The 21,559-nt window shown below is 37.0% G+C and overlaps 1 protein-coding gene across 2 annotated transcripts in view; it reads right to left on the reverse strand.

Annotated features, from left to right (window-relative positions):
- LOC115214188 (dynein heavy chain 3, axonemal-like) overlaps nt 1–21,559 on the reverse strand; it is a 257,372-nt gene that overhangs the window by 148,627 nt on the left and 87,186 nt on the right. For both annotated transcript variants that reach the window (XM_036504718.1, XM_029783288.2), the window contains exons 21-29: nt 20,406–20,576; nt 16,024–16,286; nt 14,809–15,010; nt 12,615–12,821; nt 9,250–9,364; nt 8,197–8,392; nt 6,120–6,228; nt 4,532–4,822; nt 926–1,017 (exon numbers count right to left, since the gene is read on the reverse strand). In XM_036504718.1, the coding sequence (XP_036360611.1) occupies nt 926–1,017; nt 4,532–4,822; nt 6,120–6,228; nt 8,197–8,392; nt 9,250–9,364; nt 12,615–12,821; nt 14,809–15,010; nt 16,024–16,286; nt 20,406–20,576 (1,646 nt within the window). The remainder of the gene's footprint in view (nt 1–925; nt 1,018–4,531; nt 4,823–6,119; nt 6,229–8,196; nt 8,393–9,249; nt 9,365–12,614; nt 12,822–14,808; nt 15,011–16,023; nt 16,287–20,405; nt 20,577–21,559) is intronic.

Genomic DNA, 21,559 nt, shown 5'->3' on the forward strand with positions numbered 1-21,559 from the left:
AGTATATTGATAAAAAGAGGCAAATTGAAAGACCTAAGAAAACTAATGATTTTTCTTGCAATGGCTCTGACAAAAATATTAATTTTCTTAGGTCTTTCGATTTACCTCAGTTGATCAATAGACCATTAAAGAATTGTGATGAACCATAAATTAGTTCTTTACTAATCTGACAAATATTGTTAGCTTGGTGTGCTAACAGAGAACTTATGAAGTATTTTGCCTGGATTAATAACTTTATTTTCGTATTACATGTTGTTTACATTTTATGATGTCCCGTACCTATATATGCATACCTATACACATATGTATGTATGTATGTACATATATGGATGTATATATATGTGTATGTATATATATTATTTATATTATTATTTGATTGAATGCCATGCACCCATTTCCAAGTAAGTTTATCTTTATATACATATATATATATATATATATATATATTATATATATATATATGTGCACATAAAGGTGTAACAAGTTGGAAAAAAACAATACTCGAATACAGGAAACAAAACCATTTTCAAACGTGTATCTATCAAAGTAATTGTACATAACCTTATTTTGTTCCACTCAAAACAAAACTCTGACGAACAGGAATGAGAAATTTTGAATAACAGTTTTTCGATGGAGTGTATATGTATATATATATATATATCATTTAGGCATAGCGATACTAATAATCTGATGTTAGAATTCAGTATCCATAGGCTTCAGAATGAAGTGTCAGTTGAGTATAGAGAGATAATAAGAAATTAGGATGACAAAGGAATAATCAATTATGTTATGAATTTTATTAGCTTACAGCTGTTCCTGCTATAGAATGCAATGCATACACATACATATCCAATACACATACTACACACACACACAAACACACACACACACACACACAAAACATGTAAGTAAAGTTCTTCCTTACTTTCTGGCCTGTACAAATCCCATGGAGTATAGCACAATTTCACCAATGAGTGCATAGTCTGGTACCATCATTGCAACTGTACGGAACAGTACCTGAAATAGCCAAGATTATTTGAGAAGATTTAAGTTTTTCTTTACGATAGACACTCCCCCACAATTTTCTATCCATTTAATGGGAACTAGGCTCTTTCAACAAAATCAAACATAACATGTATCAAGGAAATGGTTTTGCAGCATTACATACTCTCTACTTACATATGAACACAAGTCCCTAAAGTCATCACAAACATAAGGGACACATTCTTCAAAACCAGATGTGTGTGTGTGTGTGTGTGTGTGTGTGTGTGTGTGTGTGTGTGTGTGTGCATGTGTGTGTACATATGTATGTATATATAGATAGATAGATAGACAGACGGATAGATATACATATATACATATATATATATATAAGTGGGCTGTAACCAGTCCACTTATGAGTACCCTTCATTCATTGGACAATAAACTTTGCTTGCAAAGACCTGTTGAGGCAAGTGAAATCAAAATCGCTGACGTGGCCAATGACAGTACCACCTGATTGGCATTCATGCCAGTGGAACGTTAAAAGAACCATCCAAGCATGATCGTTGCCAGGGCCACTAACTGGTTCTCATGTTGGTGCCACGTAAAAAGCACCATTCGAGCATGATCATTGCCAGCGTCACCTTACTGGTACATGTAAAAGAACATTTGAGTGTGGTCATTGCCAGTGCTGCTGGACTGGCCCTTGTGCCAGTGGCATATAAAAGCATCCACTACACTCTCAGAGTGAAGGGCATCCAGCTGTAGAAATTTTGCCAGATCAGATTAGAGCCTGGTGCAGCCTTCTGGCTCGCCGGTTCTCAGTCAAACCATCCAACCCAAGCCAGCATGGAAGGCAGATATTAAACGATGATGATGATGATGATGATATATATAATATGAAGGGTTTAGTTCACTTGTGATCTAAACGAAAAGGTATGCTGGGTAAGTGCTATAGTAGGTCCACCTTTATGTTCCAAGATCACCTCTAAGGCTGGTGTAGGGACCCATGCTAGGGATCTGTTATAGCAGGTATATATTATATTATAGGAAAAATCAAAACCAAGGCAGAACAAGTATCTCAAGTCATTTATAATAATTTAATTTGAAGTCTTACAGCCGTTTCTGGGATAACCCAAATGGTAGGTTAGCATGTCCATGCACTGAGCATTCTGTCATCTGAGACAAGGTATGAATATTTTAGACATGAAAGAATTTACAGTTTATAAGGAATAAAATTCACAGTTTGTAAGGAATAAAATAAAAGAGTAAAAGTTGTTAGAAGAATATAGGCAGGAGAATAGTGTGCACAACTCATCTTTTTCCAGAGGATATGGATGTTTGGTCAGTACTTCCATGAAGGTACAGGTCCTTAGTTAAAATCCCAGGTAAATCCAGGCAGTACTTTGAATGATGAATTCATATTGTAAATGTGTATATAGGAAGTATGATGGACATAGAATTTTAACTAAGGACCTATACCTTCATGAAAGTACCGACCAATATATATACATACATATATATATGTATGTCTGCTACTCCAGACTGATGACGAGCAAAGACTCAGAAACTAATCTCTGGATGCAGGCTTAGCTGGGGGGAGGTGCTTGTCTCCCCCTTGTAAACATAAGGACACAGGAAATGTGTCAAGGCCAACAGTAAGTGTTGATGTTTCCTAGGGTTAAATAGCAGTGGTGTGATTCCCTTCATGCGACTGTCACAGTAAGTTGACAGCATACAACTATTCTATCATACCACTACTGCTTATATCTCTCTGAGATATTTAGAAATGTAATATATATATATATAAAGTGGAGAAAATTGAAAACGCAAATCATAGGCAGTCAAAGAGATTCCCAAACATATAAATGAAAATATTCAATCAAAGTAGTTGAATCATATATATTTATACCCATCAACATAAATCATGCATGTACAGGCGTAAAGATTCTCCAAGGGTATAAAGAATAAAACCAATAGAAATATAGAAGAAATATAAAAAATACATAAAAATACATATAAAATTACATATAAATAAAATTTACAAGTGAGGAGTTATGCATGATAGATATAGGAGGTGCAAAACGAACAAGAAGTTGATAAATATAGGAATAAGAACGTCAACCTTTAAAATGGCAAACTGCCAAAAATCATCTAAAAATCACAAATACATATAGAATATAAGACAGAAATGACGCTAGATATCAAGGTTAAGAAAGACATAAATAAAATTGGATCCAAAAATAGGAAAGTATTTTTATTCGTTTTACACCTCCTATATTTATCACGCATAACTCCTCACATGTAAATTTTATTTATATGTAATTTTTATATGTATTTTTATATTTCTTCTATATTTTTTACGTATGTTTGGTTTTATTCTTTATACCTTTGGAGAATCTTTATGCCTGTACATGCATGATTTATGCTGATATATATAAATATATATGATTCAATTACATTTATTAAATATTTTCGTTTATGCATTCGGGAATCTGTTTGACTGCTTATGATTTGCATTTTCAGTTTTCTCTAATCTGTATTTTTTCACATTGGCAAATATATATATATCCTTATTTAATATCCACTTTTTCATGTTCACATAGATCAGATGGAATTTGATGGGGTAGATTTTCTACAGCCAGATGCCCTTCTTGTCATCAACCCTCACCAGTTTCCAAAGCAGGGTAATTATTTTCCCATGCCCAAATATAGTTTCACGGAAGATTGGAAATGAAGGACACAGCTTATATGAGAGTGACACTCATTTACAACTACCAAGGAGAGACTAACACACACACACACACGATGTGCCTCTTTCAGTTTCTGTCAGACAAATCTACTCTCAAGGCTTTGATTGACCTGGGGCTATAGTAGAAGGCACTTGGTCAAGAAGCCACATGGTGAGATTGAATCTGAAACCATGTGGTTGGGAAGCAAACTTCTTAACTACAAAGCCATGACAGCACCTAGGCACACCTACATCTAGCCACCCCCTATGCCTGTGGCTTAAATTATATAATTCATAAATAGTCACATCACGTGATCACCTGACTGACCAGGGTATCAGAAGTTACTACACATAGCTGGTCACAATACGTTCACATTGTTTTAGCCTTCGAATGACATCACCCTGCTGGCTAAGCGAGCAGGCCAACAAAAGAAAGAGTGAGAGGAGGAGTGGTGAAAGAGTACAACAGGGATCACCACCCGCTGCCTGAGCCTCGTGGAGCTTTTTAGGTGTTTTCGCTCAATAAACACACACAACGCCCGGTCTGGGAATCGAAACCACGATCCTACGACCGCGAGTCCACTGCCCTAACCACTGGGCCATTGCGCCTCCACAAATAGTCACATAATGGATACTAATATCTGTAAACAAGACTGCTGATAGTTTCCCCATGTAATTACTAAAAACACTGTAACATAATTAAAGTCAACTACATAACTCATCCACTAACACACAAAACAGCAATTACATACCTTTGAGGGAGAGCCTGTTCACATACAAACACAATAGACTTTATACTAAATGGTGAATTATGCTAACCTTGAGGTTATCTGGCAGTTCTTGACGACCAGCATAGCCAGGATTCATGGTGATAAATATAGTGCAGGTTCGATCCAGCTTCAGTTCAGTTCCTTCAAAGATGAATTTACTTTGTTGTTGTGCTATAGCCATTTGAATACTCTGGATTTGTTGTGCAACCACAGACAGTACCTCTAATTCAATACGGTTGAACTCATCAAAGCAGGCCCAGGCTCCAGATTGGGCTAAACCTTTGAAAAATTTGCCCATTGCTTGGTAATCAAGACCATCAGAACAGTTGAATACTACACACTTTTAATGAAAAGAATATAAATTGTTTAGAATAGTATAAGACCAAATTTCATTGACTATAAACCACAATAGAATTACCTTTCTTAAGATGCATGTTTTTCAAAGAAAAATGATCCCATGAAACCTTCCTGGGTACTTTAATCATAATTACTTTAAATATTGGTTTCAAATTTTGGCACAAGGACAATAGTTTCAGGATGGGCATAAGTCAATTATATCAGCCCCAGTGTTCAACTGGTACTTATTTTATTAACCACAAAAGGATGAAAAACAAAGTCAACCTTGATGGTATTTCAGCTCAGAACGTAAAGATGGATGGAATACTGCTAAGAATTTTGCCCAGCATGCTAACAATTCTGCCAGCTTGTTGCCTTAGTTGCTTTAAATATTACATGCTTTGATGCACTAAAAACAATTTTTCCTGAATAGGTGTTACTGAAATTGGGATTCATCTAATATGCTTGTGCATCTTTTATATGCCATCTAATACTATATACACAGGGTTATATACAAACATGAGAATAATTTTCAATAGTTATAAAACATATCCGGAATTATACACACACTGATATATACATACATAACTGTATTTTCAATATCTTTAAAATATAATTGGATTATACACTCAAAAGTTATAAAGGTATGTGTGTGTGTGTATATATAAATATATATATGTGTGTGTGTGTGTGTGTATATATACACATACATACATATATACATACATATATACATACATATATATACACATAGACATACATAACATACACGTATGTAATATCACCGATTTTACGTAACTAAAATGACAGCATAATTACACAGGCAGATATGTACATATAAATATATTAACTATATACATGTATATATATATATATATATATACATATATATATATATATATATATACATATATGTATGTGTGTACGTATATATGTATGTATATGCATAGAGATGCATATATATGTGCACATATACTCACAGATGCATGCTCACACACCACACAACTCATGTATGCATGTTCAATATTTATAAGGAAATCTGTCATTAATTTTAACAAAGTCCTGATCAACCAAAGTCCTATTCATTGATTTGTAGTCTAAAAGTCTGAGGATTCCACAGACACCTATGCTTTTATATAATCTTCAAGTAATCAATGTATAATACGCTGGTCTTCAAATCATGCATACAGTTCATCTGATTAGAAGTATAGTCAAAGAAAGGCTAAATGCTTTATGGAATAAATATTATTTATGTTGTTTTTAGAGGTGGTGCATTTGCACCAAATCAGTTCCTTGCTTACCTGTTTGCCTACAGCTTTTGCTAGATCTTTTGATGTTTCAGTTTTGCCAGTTCCAGCTGGCCCCTCTGGTGCTCCACCCAAGTTCAGTTTTAAGGCCCCCATCAATGTCCTGTGAAAATCAAGAGTAAAAATTAGCTGGTCTCATGACAATTTTAATGATGAAAATGAGGTTGATAATGTTAACAACAACAGCATAGTGTAACACGATTTCTGTCCTTTGGTAGTGAATGTTATTTCCTATTTGCTTATCTCTAGAAACTATGGAAAACAGCTAATATTTCATTCAAACTTTGCTTTTGTTATGATATTTATTCAAACCTCAATGAATCTCCCTCAACACATGGTTATGATGCTCCTCCACTACTTCTGCTCATAATCAGAGATGCACATATTGCCAGCCACTAAGGGACATGCACAAGTGGTTACGGTCAAGAACCTGACAAGCAAATCTGTGGTATTGACCAAAATATTTCCTATAACAATATTTCTGCTTCAGCAACTCCGTGCTGAATCTGTCTGAAATGTAATGGAAAATAGGTCAGTTTCAAAACATTGATGTCCAGATCACAAAAGCAAAGGTAATAGTAGTCATTTCCTTTGATGTCTAGATAGAAGCAAATAAGAACTAACACTTACTGACCAAAGGCAAACAACAATAACAATTTGGTTATGCAGTGTAATGATTTGTAACATAGATACAAGACTTCAAATCTGAGTGGAAGGTTTGCTTTTCTTTTCTTGAGCCATAGTACTCATAAAGCTGGTTGGCCAATTTCCATAACAGATAAGTGACCGAGATCACAACATTCTCTGATTGGGACACTAGTCTGCTGCAGAGTTCAAGGCCAGCAATTTTTGAGGGGATAGGACAAGTCAATAAAAAAGGGTATTATAGGACCCCAGGCAAATCAATGCACTGGGTCCCATTGTATTGGGTTGTCTGGAAAGTTTGTGCCGATTTATAGTAGCTTACCTTTCAACTTATTTTAGAACATGGTTGAGTCCATAAAATAGGATTTGACTGCACCTCCATTTAGAGCACAGTTTAAGCTGTCTTTTCATGGAAGAACGTTTATGTTCCTATAACCTATGTTAATTCTGTAACCCTTTAAAATGGAAGATAAGAAAGTTCATTTTTGGCACTTGATAATTTGGGAACCAGACAAAAATTGCTGCAGCTCAGCTGGGATGTGTTACCCCACCCTCTATATTCACCAGATATTGCTCCACTTATTCAGGTCTCAGCAGAATAGTCTTAATGGTAAAAATTTCAATTCCTTAGATGACGTAAAAAGATACCTTGACGAATTCTTTGCTATGAAACCACCTCAGTTCTGGAAAGAGGGTATTTTCAAGTTAAAGGAAAGATGGAGATGCATTATGCAACAAAATGGTTCATATTTGGTTGATTAAAAATGTAATGCCAAGTATTTATTAACCTTTTTCTTTCCTTTAAAAATCGGCACAAACTTTCCGGACAACCCAATATATATGACATTCCATATTCTAAATTCTTTTAAACAAGGTTAAATATGTTCCCTGAAGCAGATAAGGTCAAGGTGACCCAACAACTATATCAATCTCAATCACACAACACACCAAGAAAAGTTTTGTTGACCAAACCATTTCTCTTCTTGAAACAACTGACACAGGTGGCTGTGTGGTAAGTAGCTTGCTTACCAACCACATGGTTCCGGGTTCAGTCCCACTGCATGGCATCTTGGGCAAGTGTCTTCTGCTATAGCCTCGGGCCGACCAATGCCTTGTGAGTGGATTTGGTAGACGGAAACTGAAAGAAGCCTGTCGTATATATGTATATATATATATATGTATGTGTGTGTATGTTTGCGTGTCTGTGTTTGTCCCCCTAGCATTGCTTGACAACCGATGCTGGTGTATTTACGTCCCCGTCACTTAGCGGTTCGGCAAAAGAGACCGATAGAATAAGTACTGGGCTTACAAAGAATAAGTCCCGGGGTCGATTTGCTCGACTAAAGGTGGTGCTCCAGCATGGCCGCAGTCAAATGACTGAAACAAGTAAAAGAGTAAAAGAGAGGTATATAAAAACAGACCTTACCTGTAACATCGGTCTGTCAAGGGGGTAATGACAAGACGAGGAGTGTTTCCTAGATATTCATAACCATACCTCATCTCTGTCGTGATCATACGTACGATGACATTGTCTACCCAGTAATAACGTAACTGCGCCAACCATAAGAAATCATGAGTGTTGTTCACATTCTGTTCACATAGTTCAGAGACAACATCTCGAGCTGTAGATACAAAAGGATAGTTGTTACTTCAAAGATAAGACAACAATAAAGAACACATCAACTCTTAAAATTGGCATGGGTTTCATCTGTTTGCAAATTTATACATTTATAAAAAGAAAGAAAATGTTTGACGATGATGATGATGAATTTCAATGTTGTTTTCCCTCTTACACACACATACATGCACCTCATTCTCTTCTCATATATGCAAATGCTCGGTTTGGCTTTCACTTACACATCCAAATGTTCCCCTCATACCCAAATTCTTCTAATTCTATTCTACTTTCACTTACCTTTCTTTCCAGCTCCACACTAGTTGCTTCCATCCACTTTTGTATAATGCAAGCAACCAAGTATCTCCTCTACAGAAAGAAACCTGATCCAGCCCTTCCTTTCATACTTTGACCTTTCATCACCAAGCATACATAAAGCTGCCTGCCTCTCTAGTGTAGTGCCATTCAGCCAAACGGGATCTTATTCTTGCAAGCTAGATGGCAGCTCTACGAATGGAAAAGGCACCTTTTCCATTAGTGTAAAGTTGTTGGCATTAAGAAGGGCATCTAACCACAGACGCTAAGCCAATGCAGACAATGGAGCACAATGCAGTCCTCCTGTCAGATCCCATCAATCTGTGTAACCCTAGCCAGCATGGCAGATGGAGGTTAGGAGGAGGAGGAGGAAATGGCAGCAGCAGTGGTAGCAACAGCAGTGACAGTGGCAGCAGCAATGACAACAATCCTCTATTTTGACTTTCTCATCTTCTCTCTTTTTCTCCTCATCCTGTCTCCTATTCCCACCTCTAGCTCACCCTCAATACCCAGTAAGCCCTAAAACACAAAAGCCACAATTCATCTTACCATGAACATCGATGACAATCAATGCTCCAAGTGTTATACGGGCCCCACTGCTTAGTTTTGATCTAACAAGTTCCACTATTTCATCAATCTGCTCATTACTTTTCCTGAGGTAGTCCTGCAAATAAAACAAGCGACAAGTTCACATAGAGACTGCAACAATGTTAACCATAAAGCACTACCTAGCAATTGTAAAAAAATACTTTGTTTATTTTATAGACATGCCCCGACAGACGTAGGAGTGGCTGTGTGGTAAGTAGCTTTCTTACCAACCACATGGTTCCGGGTTCAGTCTCACTGTGTGGCACCAGGGACAAGTGTCTTCGACTATAGCCTTGGGCCGACCAAAGCCTTGTGAGTGGATTTGGTAGACAGAAACTGAAAGAAGCCCGTCGTATATATGTATATATATATATATATGTATATATATATATATTATGTTATATATATATATATATATATATAATATATATATATATATATATATATATATATATATATATATGTATATGTATATATATATATATATATATATATATATTGTATATGTATATATATGTATATATATATATATGTATATATATATATATGTATATATATATATATGTATATATATATATATGTATATATATATATATATATGTATATATATATATATGTATATATATTATATATATATATATATATTATATATATGTGTGTGTGTGTGTGTATATGCTTGTGTGTCTGTGTTTGTCCCCGTAACTTTGCAGTTCGGCAAAAAAGACTGATAGAATAAGTACCAGGCTTACAAAGAATAAGTCCTGGGGTCAATTTGCTCGATTAAAGGCGGTGCTCCAGCATGGTCGCAGTCACATGACTGAAACAAGTAAAAGAGTACTGAAGGATGACCTCAGATGCTGATCCTTTCAGACGAGACAACAAGGGACCAAGATACCTGGTGCCTTGTTGTTCTCAAGAAGTTTTGTACTCCTCAGAAGAAGTGTCAAGACTGCTTCATCTGGCGGAAAGGATTGGCCTGCATCAGTCTTGTGCTGGTGCCATGTAAAAAAACTCTTGTATCAGAGCCATGTAAAAGCATCCTGCACACTCTGTAAAGTGGTTGGCATTAGGAAGGACATGCAGCTGTAGAAACCATTCCAAAACAGACAGGAGCCTGGAGTTGCTCTCCAGCTAGCCAGCTCTGGTCAACTGTCCAATCCATTTCAGCATGGAAAATGGACATTAAATGATGATAATGAGGAGGAGAAGAGGAGGAGGTGGAGGAGGAGGAGATGAGGTGGAGGAGGAGGAGATGAGGTGGAGGAGGAGGAGGAGGTTAATAGTGATGGTGACAGCGACAATGGTGGTGATGGTGATGATTACAGTGATAACAATGATGATGGCAGTGGTGGTGGTGGTGGTTGTAGTGGTGGTAGCATTGGCATGTGTTTGTGTGCATGTGTTGTGTAGGTGAGTGGGTGTATTTGCTAGGTAAGAGGATAGTGTTGGGTTCATAAATTCATTTCTCAGGAAAAGCAAGAATGCTTTCACCACTGGTCATATTTTCACCCAAGATAACTTAGGATTCTTTATAAGTGGCAGGTGCACTGTCTGTGTGTGTGTGTGTGTGTGTGTTTGTGTGTGTGTTGTGTGTGTGTGTGTGTGTGTGTGTGTGTGTGTGTGTGTGTGTGTGTGTGTGTGTGTGTGTGTGTGTGTGTGTGTGTGTGTGTGTGTGTGTGTGTGTGTGTGTTTTATGTTGTTTCCTGTTCAAATATTTCAATGGCCACTTGAAACTATTGTGCATATAACTGCAGTATAAGAGATATATAAATTTACTTCTGAAATTCTTTTAATTTGGAAGAATGGGTGAGCTGAATGGTGTTCACTGGCCTTCCATGACTGGTGAGAGTGATTTGACATGGTTTGTGTTCTTGGACAGCTACCAAAAAACATGAGCTGGGACGGAATTTTAAAGGACTGATGTTGTGGGAAGAAAGGCTTTACACAAAGTGATTAGTGAGAGGTTTGGGTGATTTGACATAATATGACAAATGAAAAGAGTAGGAGGGATAAGTGATTTAGGTGAGCTTGTGTCTAAGTAGCAGGAAATCAGCCAGCTTCAAAGTAGAAGGGCTGCCACTATATTAGCAGCAGAAAAAAACAGAGTGAAGAGACAGCACATCTGTGGGCCAGAATCCGTGAGCCAGAATCTGTAGGCCAGAATCCGTGGGCCAGAATCTAAAACTAACTAAATGTTTAAAGTGACTTAATTACAATCTTGAAACACAAGTGGAAGCAACGTTTTCTGAATTTTTTTTTTTTTAATATCAACCTCATATTTAGATCTATTTTTTACTTGTTTCACTCATTGTACTATAGCCAGGCTGGAGCACCTTTGAAGGGATTAGTCAAACAAATCAACTGCAGTATCTATTTTTTACACCTGGTACCTAGTCATTGAACCACTAGGTTATAGGAACATAAACAAACCCTCATTGATGAGGGAAAACACAAGCACAAAGCAACACACACATATATAATATGACAGGCTTCAACACAGTTTCCATTAACCAAATTCACTCACAAGACATTGGCTAGCCCAGGGTTATAGAAAAAGACACTTGCTCAAAATGTTATGCAGTGGGAGTAAACATGAAGCCATGTGGTTGAAAAACAAACTTTTTAACCACAAAGCAACACCAGCACCTACGTAAGATGAAAATATAAATTACGTATATTTAGGTGCAGTCATGGTTGTGTGGTAAGAAGCTTGCTTCCCAACCACGCAGTTCCAAGCTCAGTCCCACTGTGTGGCACCTTGAACAAGTGTCTTCAACTATAGCCTTGAGCCAACCAAGCCATGTGAGTGGATTTGGTAGATAGAAACTGAAAAAGGAAGCTGTGTATATATGTGTGTGTGTGTGTATGTGTATGTATCTAGGTGTGTGTCTTTGTGTCTGTGTTTGTTCCTCCATCACCGTTTGAGAACCAGTGTTGGTGTGTTTATGTCGCTGTAACTTAGCAGTTCAGCAAAAGAGTGCGATAGAATAATTACTAAGTTTAAGTCTAGGGGTCAAGTTGTTTGACTAAAATCCCTTAAAGGTAATGCTCCAGCATGGCTGTGGTTAAATGACTGAAACAAGTAAAGGAAAGACAGTATATTGTAGCTAATCCTGAAGATTGACACACACAATAGTAATCTTAAATACACACCCTCACAACAGCTATATAAACAGTCAGTCGCAAATTCTATTACAAATATATTTGTGAAGTCAGTGGGCTAAATTGTGTTTTTCATAGTTTTTACCTGTTGTTACTTTGTGCTGTATATTTCTTCCCTTTGTTTACTATTACCACACTAGAAATATGAAATCTGCTTTACTTACCTTGAGTCCATTCTCCTTAGCCATGGCATCTGATACTTCTGAAGTCCAGAAAATACTACTGGAACAGATGATCACCTGTCCAGGCCACTCGATCACCCACTTTCGGCGTGCAGTGTCAGGATAAGCCAACAAGGAATCAGATATTACTTTACGCATACTGGTGATCATGGCATTTTGGACTTCTAAAAGCCATTTCTCTACCATGCCCTGCAATGAATAGATAGGTCAACTGGTTAAACAATGGGGACTTGGATATTATAATAGTATGAAGAGAGGACTGATATGTGACACAGTCAACTAACTTTTCATTTGGACTTCCTACTGCTTGTTTGCTCATAAGTGGATTTCAGAAATGTGCTAAAATTCTGGCAAAACCTTATGCATTTACCTGTGTGCATAGGTAACATCATGCATTTGTCTCCAATATAAATCCAAATAGTCACACTAAAAGCAGACTACAAAATCCTAATAAGCATTTAGAGTAAAACAGTTTCCTTTCTTAAGAGAAGTCTAATAATACCAACATCAATTTGACTTCAGTTTGATCAATGTTGTGTAACCAAAATGAACTTTCTATACAAAGAACATCGCAATTTTAATTTGACACAATTATTTACACCTTTATTTCCATGCCTTACTAAACCTTTAAACAATAACAAAATTCCTGCATCAAACCAAAATAAATGTCCTCACCATAATTTTCTATAATCCATACTCTACAAAACATATTTTCCTCTTACCCTTCTTTATCCTCACTTTCTACACAACTACTTTCCCAATCTGCCTATACTTTATCTAATTCACATAGATCCACCAGCCCAAAGAAAAATTTGCAAAAGACTATACAAAAGACTATGTAAAGCTCAGTCTGATGAAAGCAGGCAAACCAAAACTTTTCCTCATAAAAAGCTTATATATATATATATATATATATATATATATATAAGTTCAATTTGAAAAATCCACCAGAATGGACGAAAGCGCTAATATATGATATATGATCTAAGTTATATGATATATAAAAACATGTAATATATAAATAAATGTTTGTAGATATAAAACCATCCAAATTTCTGCGACTTCATTTCTTCTAATATAAAATACCTGTACATCATCTCCAAACCTTCTAATATATATATATATATATAAGCTTTTTATGAGGAAAAGTTTTGGTTTGCCTGCTTTCATCAGACTGAGCTTTACATAGATCTTTTGGGCTTTGTATAGTCTTTATATATATATATATATATATATATATATACACACACACACACACACACGCACATGCATTTATGAATTTGTTTTGCAAGATGTGAAATGATATGCTGAAACAGACATTGTTATATTTCAGGATAGTCATTTTTTTCTTGCCAAATAACACATGCACTATATGTTTGTTTGTCTTTTCTCCACTTGTTTATTATTGTTCTTATTTTATGTCCATTGTCTGGAAATCTTTCATCATACATCCTGTGACCTCTTCAGTGACTCTCCATCCCACACGTCTCCTCCTGTTCTGTTTAGTTTATTGTCTTTCCATGGTGTGTATTCTTATACACACACACACACACACACACACACACACATATATATATAATATATATATATAACAGGCTTTTATACAGTTTCCATCAATCAATTAAACACACAAGGCATTATACAAGTTGAGGTTACTCATCCAAAGGTACACACAGAGAGATAGAACTTGAAACCACATGATTACAAAGCAAACTGTATCCACACACCAATACCTGCTTTCCTGTAATATATAATAAAAATGTACATGCCTCCAAGTACCTCAAATGATGTTTATAGTTTTACTGTCTAAATGTCACTTTCTTAGCTTTATGTGAATGAAATACAAATCTCTCCTTGGATATGGCATAAGCCTATCAAAGACAATATTCCCAGATAATTTGGTTAACTAATTCTGGTGAATAAAACTGTCCAAGAATACTCTATAGTATTCTTATTCCAAGAGGATTGTAAGACTTAGCTCTCAGCTCCATTTTTACGACATTCAGAATACAAAAATACACAAATCTCACAGAACATTATCTATTGTAGACTCTTTTCAGAATGTCTTCTGCCTATTCTTAGCATTAACAGTCCTTAACAACACAGCTCAGACACCTCAGCCTCAATAATATCAGACATCATACTGCCTTATTACCACTGGTATCTTAACACTTACCTTAGCTTTAGCAGGCTGTATACTGATTGTGAATGGTACAACTTCCTTCTCAACAGACACCATTCCAACAATCTCCCCTTCCTCGGTGAACTCTAGCCTGCTGATGGCCTCGAAACACTTCTTCAGGTGAGGTTGAACTCTTAGTGGATCTTTGGTTTCTGACAGAATCTCTAGAAGCTCGTCATTTGACAAAAAGAAGAACCTGACAAATGAAGTTAGGAAAACATCTTAAAATTTGGGGAAATTATATCTTAATAAAATAATATTAATAACAAATGATAAAGTAAAATGATTATGATTTTCAATTATATATTTTAGATTAAATTACATTAGATAACTTGAAATCAAAAATCCACAACAGAACATCTCTAATCTAATTTAATGTTTATAATCAAAGGTGCAGGCAAGGCTGTGTGGTTAAGAAGTTTGCTTTCTAGCTGCATGGCTTCGGATTCAATCCTACTGTACAGCACCTTGCACATGTGCCTTCTACTTTAGTCATTCATCAAAGCCTTGTGAGTGGACATAGAAGATGGAAACAGAAAGAAGTACACAGCATATTGAACATACTATGAGAAAACCCAATAAACCACTTTGGGATTACAAAAATGAAGCTACATAGCTTTATCATGTATGAGCTTTGCCAAAGACATGTCTCAAGTCAATAAACCTTTCTACTATAAGCATAAAGCCTGAAATTTTGGTGGAGGGGGATAGACAATTTCATCAATCACAGAAATTGACTGATCCATTTTTTAATAAGCCCAAATGGATGAAAGGCAAAGTTGATCTTAGAGCTGATCCTTATTTTATTAATTCCAAAAGGATGAAAGGCAAAGTTAATCTCAGAGGAGTTTGAACTCAGAATATAGAGCCAGAAATGTTGCTAAACCATTCATCAAAAATGCAAATGCTAACAATTCTGCCAGCTCACCGCCTTTCCAAAGTTAATAATAGTAATAATTTGGATAGGTGCAATATCAAAGGGAGTGAATCTACTGACCTTGTCACAAATAGGGAACAATGGCAAAAGTAGACTGACCAGTGTTAAGTAAACAACATCTCTTTTATGCTGCAGACTATCTTTTATAGAAATAGATGCTCGGAGAGTAGAAGTGTAATGAAGAAAGATAGTCACCCTCACTCTATCCATACACATACCAGCCTCACACCATCCACCAACCATCAACTATGAACTTCCCTGTGTCCACATACCTAGGGAAAAACAGGCGTTTCTTCTCCAGGTAGATGTTGAGTCCCTTCTGAATCTCATCAAGGTAGACGTTCGCCTCCTTCAATCTGCCAAGCATATTGCCTTGACTGGTGGCTGTAAGACAGTGGGTATTCTTCACAGCTTCTGCTTGGATGTCATGCCAGATTGTATCAACAATGGTGAACTTACGGCTCTCATTGGGCATCTGTGCAATGATGTCTTCTGAACTGAAGATTGGCTCCAAATATAGCCACGTTGATTGGCACTGGAATAAAGAAAGATAAGTGTGTGTATATATATATATATATATATATATATGTAAAATAATATGTGACAATTATTCAATAGCCAAGATAAACTCTGAGTTTCGGATGCCGAGGTGGAAATCCACAACACCATCTCTTCGAAACTTTTATCTTGGCTATTGAATAATTGTCACATATTATTTTACAGATAAATTTCCTCTATTTACATAATATTGAGGTCTCTTTCTTTCTTTTGTTATTTTAACACTTTTACCAACACACACATATATATATATATATATATATATATATACATACAGGGATTGGATAAAATAATGGAAACACCTAGAATCAAAGTATCATAATTTTGAAATAGCTATAAAACCATCTAAAGCTTGTTTATTTTTATGATTTTTAATTTATTATTTATTATTATTATTATTATTATTATTATTATTATTATTATTATTATTATTATTATTTATTATTATTATTATTTATTATTAGTGTTGCTTGATATGTTTTGCTAAAATTGCTGTTTCTTTTCAGATATCATCAGAAAAAGGTAATTAAAATCCATTAAAATGACAGATCTGTCGGACTTTCAAAGAAGTCGAATTGTTGGTGCATGTATGGCAGGCATTAGTGTAATAAAAACAACTGAAATGTTTGGTGTATCAAAAAGTACTGTCTCAAAAGTAATGACAGACTTTGAGAAAGAGGGAAAAACCTCGTCGGAAGAAAACTAAAACTTTCAGATATGGACCGTCAGACTTGTACACAAATTGTTAGAAAGGATCACATAAGTACGGCTCCCAAAATTACTGCAGATCTTAATGACCACCTTGAGAACCCAGTTTCCACAAAAACTGTCCGCCAGGAGCTGCACAAAGTTGAATTTTATGGAAGGGCTGCAATCAGAAAACCACTACTTTCAAAACAAACGTTGCAAAGCATTTAGAGTGGAGTAAAACACCTACAGAAGAATGTCATCCTTTACCATATTTCCAAATACCAGCCAAGTATACATGTGGAGACAGCCAAAAGAAGTATTTGACCCAGGTTGCCTTCTTGCAACTGTTAAACATGGAGGAGGATCTATGATGATCTGGGGTGGGGGCTATATCTTGGAAATCTGCTGGCCCAATGGTTTCCCTTCAAGGTAGAATTATCTGATCAAAATCATCCTATGGTTGTGGAACTGTTTCCGGAGGGAAACACAATTTTTCAGAAAGATAATGCACCAATTCACACAGCTAAAGTTGTTATTGAATGGCACGACAAACATTCTAGTGAAGTTGACCATCTTATGTGGCCACCACAGTACCCAGATCTCAATATTATTGAACATTTATGATGCATTTTGGAAAAACAAGTAAGGAGTTGATATCTTCTACCATCATCACTACAAGAACTGGAGACTGTTTTAGCTGAAGAATGGAACTTGGACATTAAATAACGATGATTTTGTGTGTGTGTATAGATATATAATCATCATCATCTATATTAAATGATAATGATGATCATATATATATATATATAATCATCATCTTCATCGTCATTTAATGTCCACATTCCATGCTGCTAAGGGCTGGGCACTTTGACAAGTATCTGAAGGGTCCTAGGACTTCAGCATGCTTCAATGTCATGCCAAGGTTTCCACAGCTGGATGCCCTCCCTAATACCAACCACTTTACAGTGTGCATTGGGTGCTTTTTTCATGTCACCTGCACTACTGAGGTTGTCATGCAGCTTACAAATCTGCAAAACCAGAGGATGGGGGGTTAAAGTATGAAAGAGAAGAGGTTGAGATAGAGCAAGTTCTTGTTGTAGAGGAGCTACTTAAATGTGAGTAGAGGACCTACTCACATTTAAGGGAGAGAGTGAGAATGAATCAGAAATAATTCCAGTGAGACAAACAGTGGTGATAAGGTGTCCAGGCAACACCTCAAGGTATGAAGTGAGTAGTAGTGAGTGGGGACAGAGAAGTGAGGAGTTTGCAAGAGTGTATGAGTGGAAAAGTGGTAGGAAAAATGAGAGAGAGACTAAGAGTGAGAGAGACTAAAAGAGAGAGAGAGTCTAAGAGAGAGAGAGAGAGAGAGAGAGAGAGACTAAGAGAGAAAGAGGGAGAGAAAGAGAGAGACTAAGAGAGAAAGTGGGAGAGAGAGAGACTAAGAGAGAAAGAGGGAGAGAGAGAGACTAAGAGAGAAAGAGGGAGAGAAAGAGAGAGACTAAAAGAGAAAGAGGGAGAGAAAGAGAGAGACTAAGAGAGAAAGAGGGAGAGAAAAAGAGAGACTAAGAGAGAAAGAGAGAGACTAAGAGAGAAAGAGAGAGAGACTAAGAGAGAAAGAGGGAGAGAAAGAGAGAGACTAAGAGAGAAAGAGGGAGAGAAAGAGGGAAAGAAAGAGAGAGACTAAGAGAGAAAGAGGGAGAGAGAAAGAGACTAAGAGAGAAAGAGGGAGAGAGAGAGAGACTAAGAGAGAAAGAGGGAGAGAGAAAGAGACTAAGAGAGAAAGAGGGAGAGAGAGAGAGAGAGGTCGGAAATATCTGTGAAGATTAAGAAAGGCCGGTGGGGTGGAGGGAGTGATGGATACGGTGTGGGAGGTGTGTGAGTTGGGAAAAGTAGAAGGATGCTAAGAACAGGATAATAATGATTATACAGTTGACAGAGGGAGGAGAGGGATGAAGTGTTTCACTAAGCTGCAGAAGAGAGAGAGAGAGAGAGAGACAGACAGACAGACAGACAAAAGACTAAGAGGCAAACAGAAAAACATAGTGTATGAAGAGAAATAGTTTGATGGTCTGGGTGGCGATGGGGTAGCCAACGTAACATTTGGTGGAAAGAACAATATTAATGGATGAAGAATGGCTAACAAGAGAAATGGTTTTGGATAGCCCAAGAAAGAAAAGTAGTATCAGAGTGTGGGGGGGGGGAAGAACTGCAAAATGATGACGATGATGACAGTGGTAATGGTGGTGAAGATGAAATTGAGGCAACAGTGATGACGACAACAATATGTACAGTAAAGGAAGCGAGCAGCAATATATATATATATATATATACTCCAAGAAAATGAGCACACACTATACAGAAGCCGTGGAAATACAAAATACACCAACAAAGAAAATAAACTACTACTACTACTACTACTACTACTACTACTACTACTACTACGTCGTCGTCGTCGTCATCATTATTATTATTATTATTATTATTTAATGTTTGCCTTCCATGCTAGCATGGGTGGGATGGTTTCACAAGATTTACCAGCCAGGCAGAAGCCTGCACCAGACTTCATGATACATATAATGCACAGTCAGTAAATAATATGTATTGATTTACCATAAAAGAAGCTTTGCTTCCTAATTGGCACAGTGTTACCTATTTTTGGTATCCGGTACTGAAGAGAACAAATAAGTTCAAAATGCAGCCATCAGTCCTGAATATGGTGTTTTAACACATTTTTCCTCATTAGCAAGAATTCTTTCTCCCTAACAAACTGCAATGAAGAAGCCTTTACAGGTCCAAATATCTCTCAACTATATTTGAACTGGTCTTAAGTTTGTATAATTTCCTTCGCTGTTCTGCATATCTACACATATGCATGCACATGCACAGACAAACACACACACACACACACACACGGACTTGATATTTTAACCTGCCATGAAATGTCCTGAAAGACAGACTGTTATTTTTACCACACAATTACATATATAGGTGTGCATGTGTGTGTGTGTGAGAGAGAGAGAGAATGTGTTTTATATACGTATGATAGAAGATGTATAAATTATGTAACTATCATAGATTACAAAAAAGCTGTCAATCAATAGAATACACATCTATTCTCAGACTTCTGTTATTCCATCAACACACACACACACACACACGCATTGTACCTAAGGCCCCCACCACCGCCTGCATAAAAATAGCAAGCCATTGATATTTATACAGAGTGTAGTTGGCTAAAATATTTATACAGAGTGTAGTTGGCTAAAATATTTATACAGAGTGTAGTTGGCTAAAATAAAATAACTAAGACATGTTACTTGAAGCACAATCACCCAGTTGTCTCATGTACACACCACATACCTAATACCATCATATTAATTTACAGAAGCACTCTTCTAGTATTTACCTTCAGCCATTCCTCAAGAATGTCAAACATTGATACCAATTTCTCTTCCCATTGAAGCATTTCTATTTCGAAAGGTTTGATAAACGGTGAGCCTTTCATTGTCTGTGCTTTGATAATGTGATCATCTAGCAACATCTGAATATCATCAATGCTACACAGAATAGATACTCCCTGGAAATAAAAAATAAAATATTAATCTGAATTTTATAGACATGAATATAGACAAAATCAGTGGCTGTAGATTAGTATAGAGCTTTGTTTTGATGAGTGGTTCTCATCTAGGGTCAATTTCACCCTTGTGGGTCCATATAAGGTTTCATCATCATCATCATCATTTAGCGTCCGCTTTCCATGCTAGCATGGGTTGGACGGTTCAACTGGGGTCTGTGAAGCCAGAAGGCTGCATCAGGCCCAGTCTGATCTGGCAGTGTTTCTACGGCTGGATGCCCTTCCTAACGCCAACCACTCCGTGAGTGTAGTGGGTGCTTTTTACGTACCACCTGCACAGGTGCCAGACAGAGCTGGCAAACGGCCACGAACGGATGGTGCTTTTACGTGCCACCGGCACGGGGGCCAGGCGAGGCTGGCAATGGCCATGAACGGATGGTGCTATGTGCCACCGGCACAGGGGCCAGCCGAGGCTGGCAACGGACACGAACAGATGGTGCTTTTACATGCCACCAGCACGGAGGCCAGTTGGAGCGGTGCTGGCAACGGCCACGATCGGATGGTTCGCTTAACCACAGCTGCAATTTCCATTGATGTTGATCGACTTTGATTTTGGTTCTGCTTTCTGATATCTGATTTGATTTGGTTTGATTTTGATTTTGATTTGATTTTGATTTTCACTTGTCTCAATGGGTCTTCACAAGTGGAGTTTTGTGTACCAAGAAGGAAAGGTATGTAGGCCACAGGTTATGTTCTCACTAGTCTTGCCGGGACTTCTCACACACAGCATACTTCCATAGGTCTCGGTCTCTAGTCATTTCCTTGGTGAGACCTAAAGTTCAAAGGTCGTGCTTCCCAAGAAGGAAAGGTATGTAGGCCACAGGCTATGTTCTCACTGGTCTTGCCGGGTCTTCTCATGCACAGCATACTTCCATAGGTCTCGGTCTCTAGTCATTTCCTTGGTGAGACCTAAAGTTCGAAGGTTG

Source organism: Octopus sinensis, linkage group LG7 (assembly GCF_006345805.1).
Source record: "Octopus sinensis linkage group LG7, ASM634580v1, whole genome shotgun sequence".
NCBI lineage: Eukaryota > Metazoa > Mollusca > Cephalopoda > Octopoda > Octopodidae > Octopus > Octopus sinensis.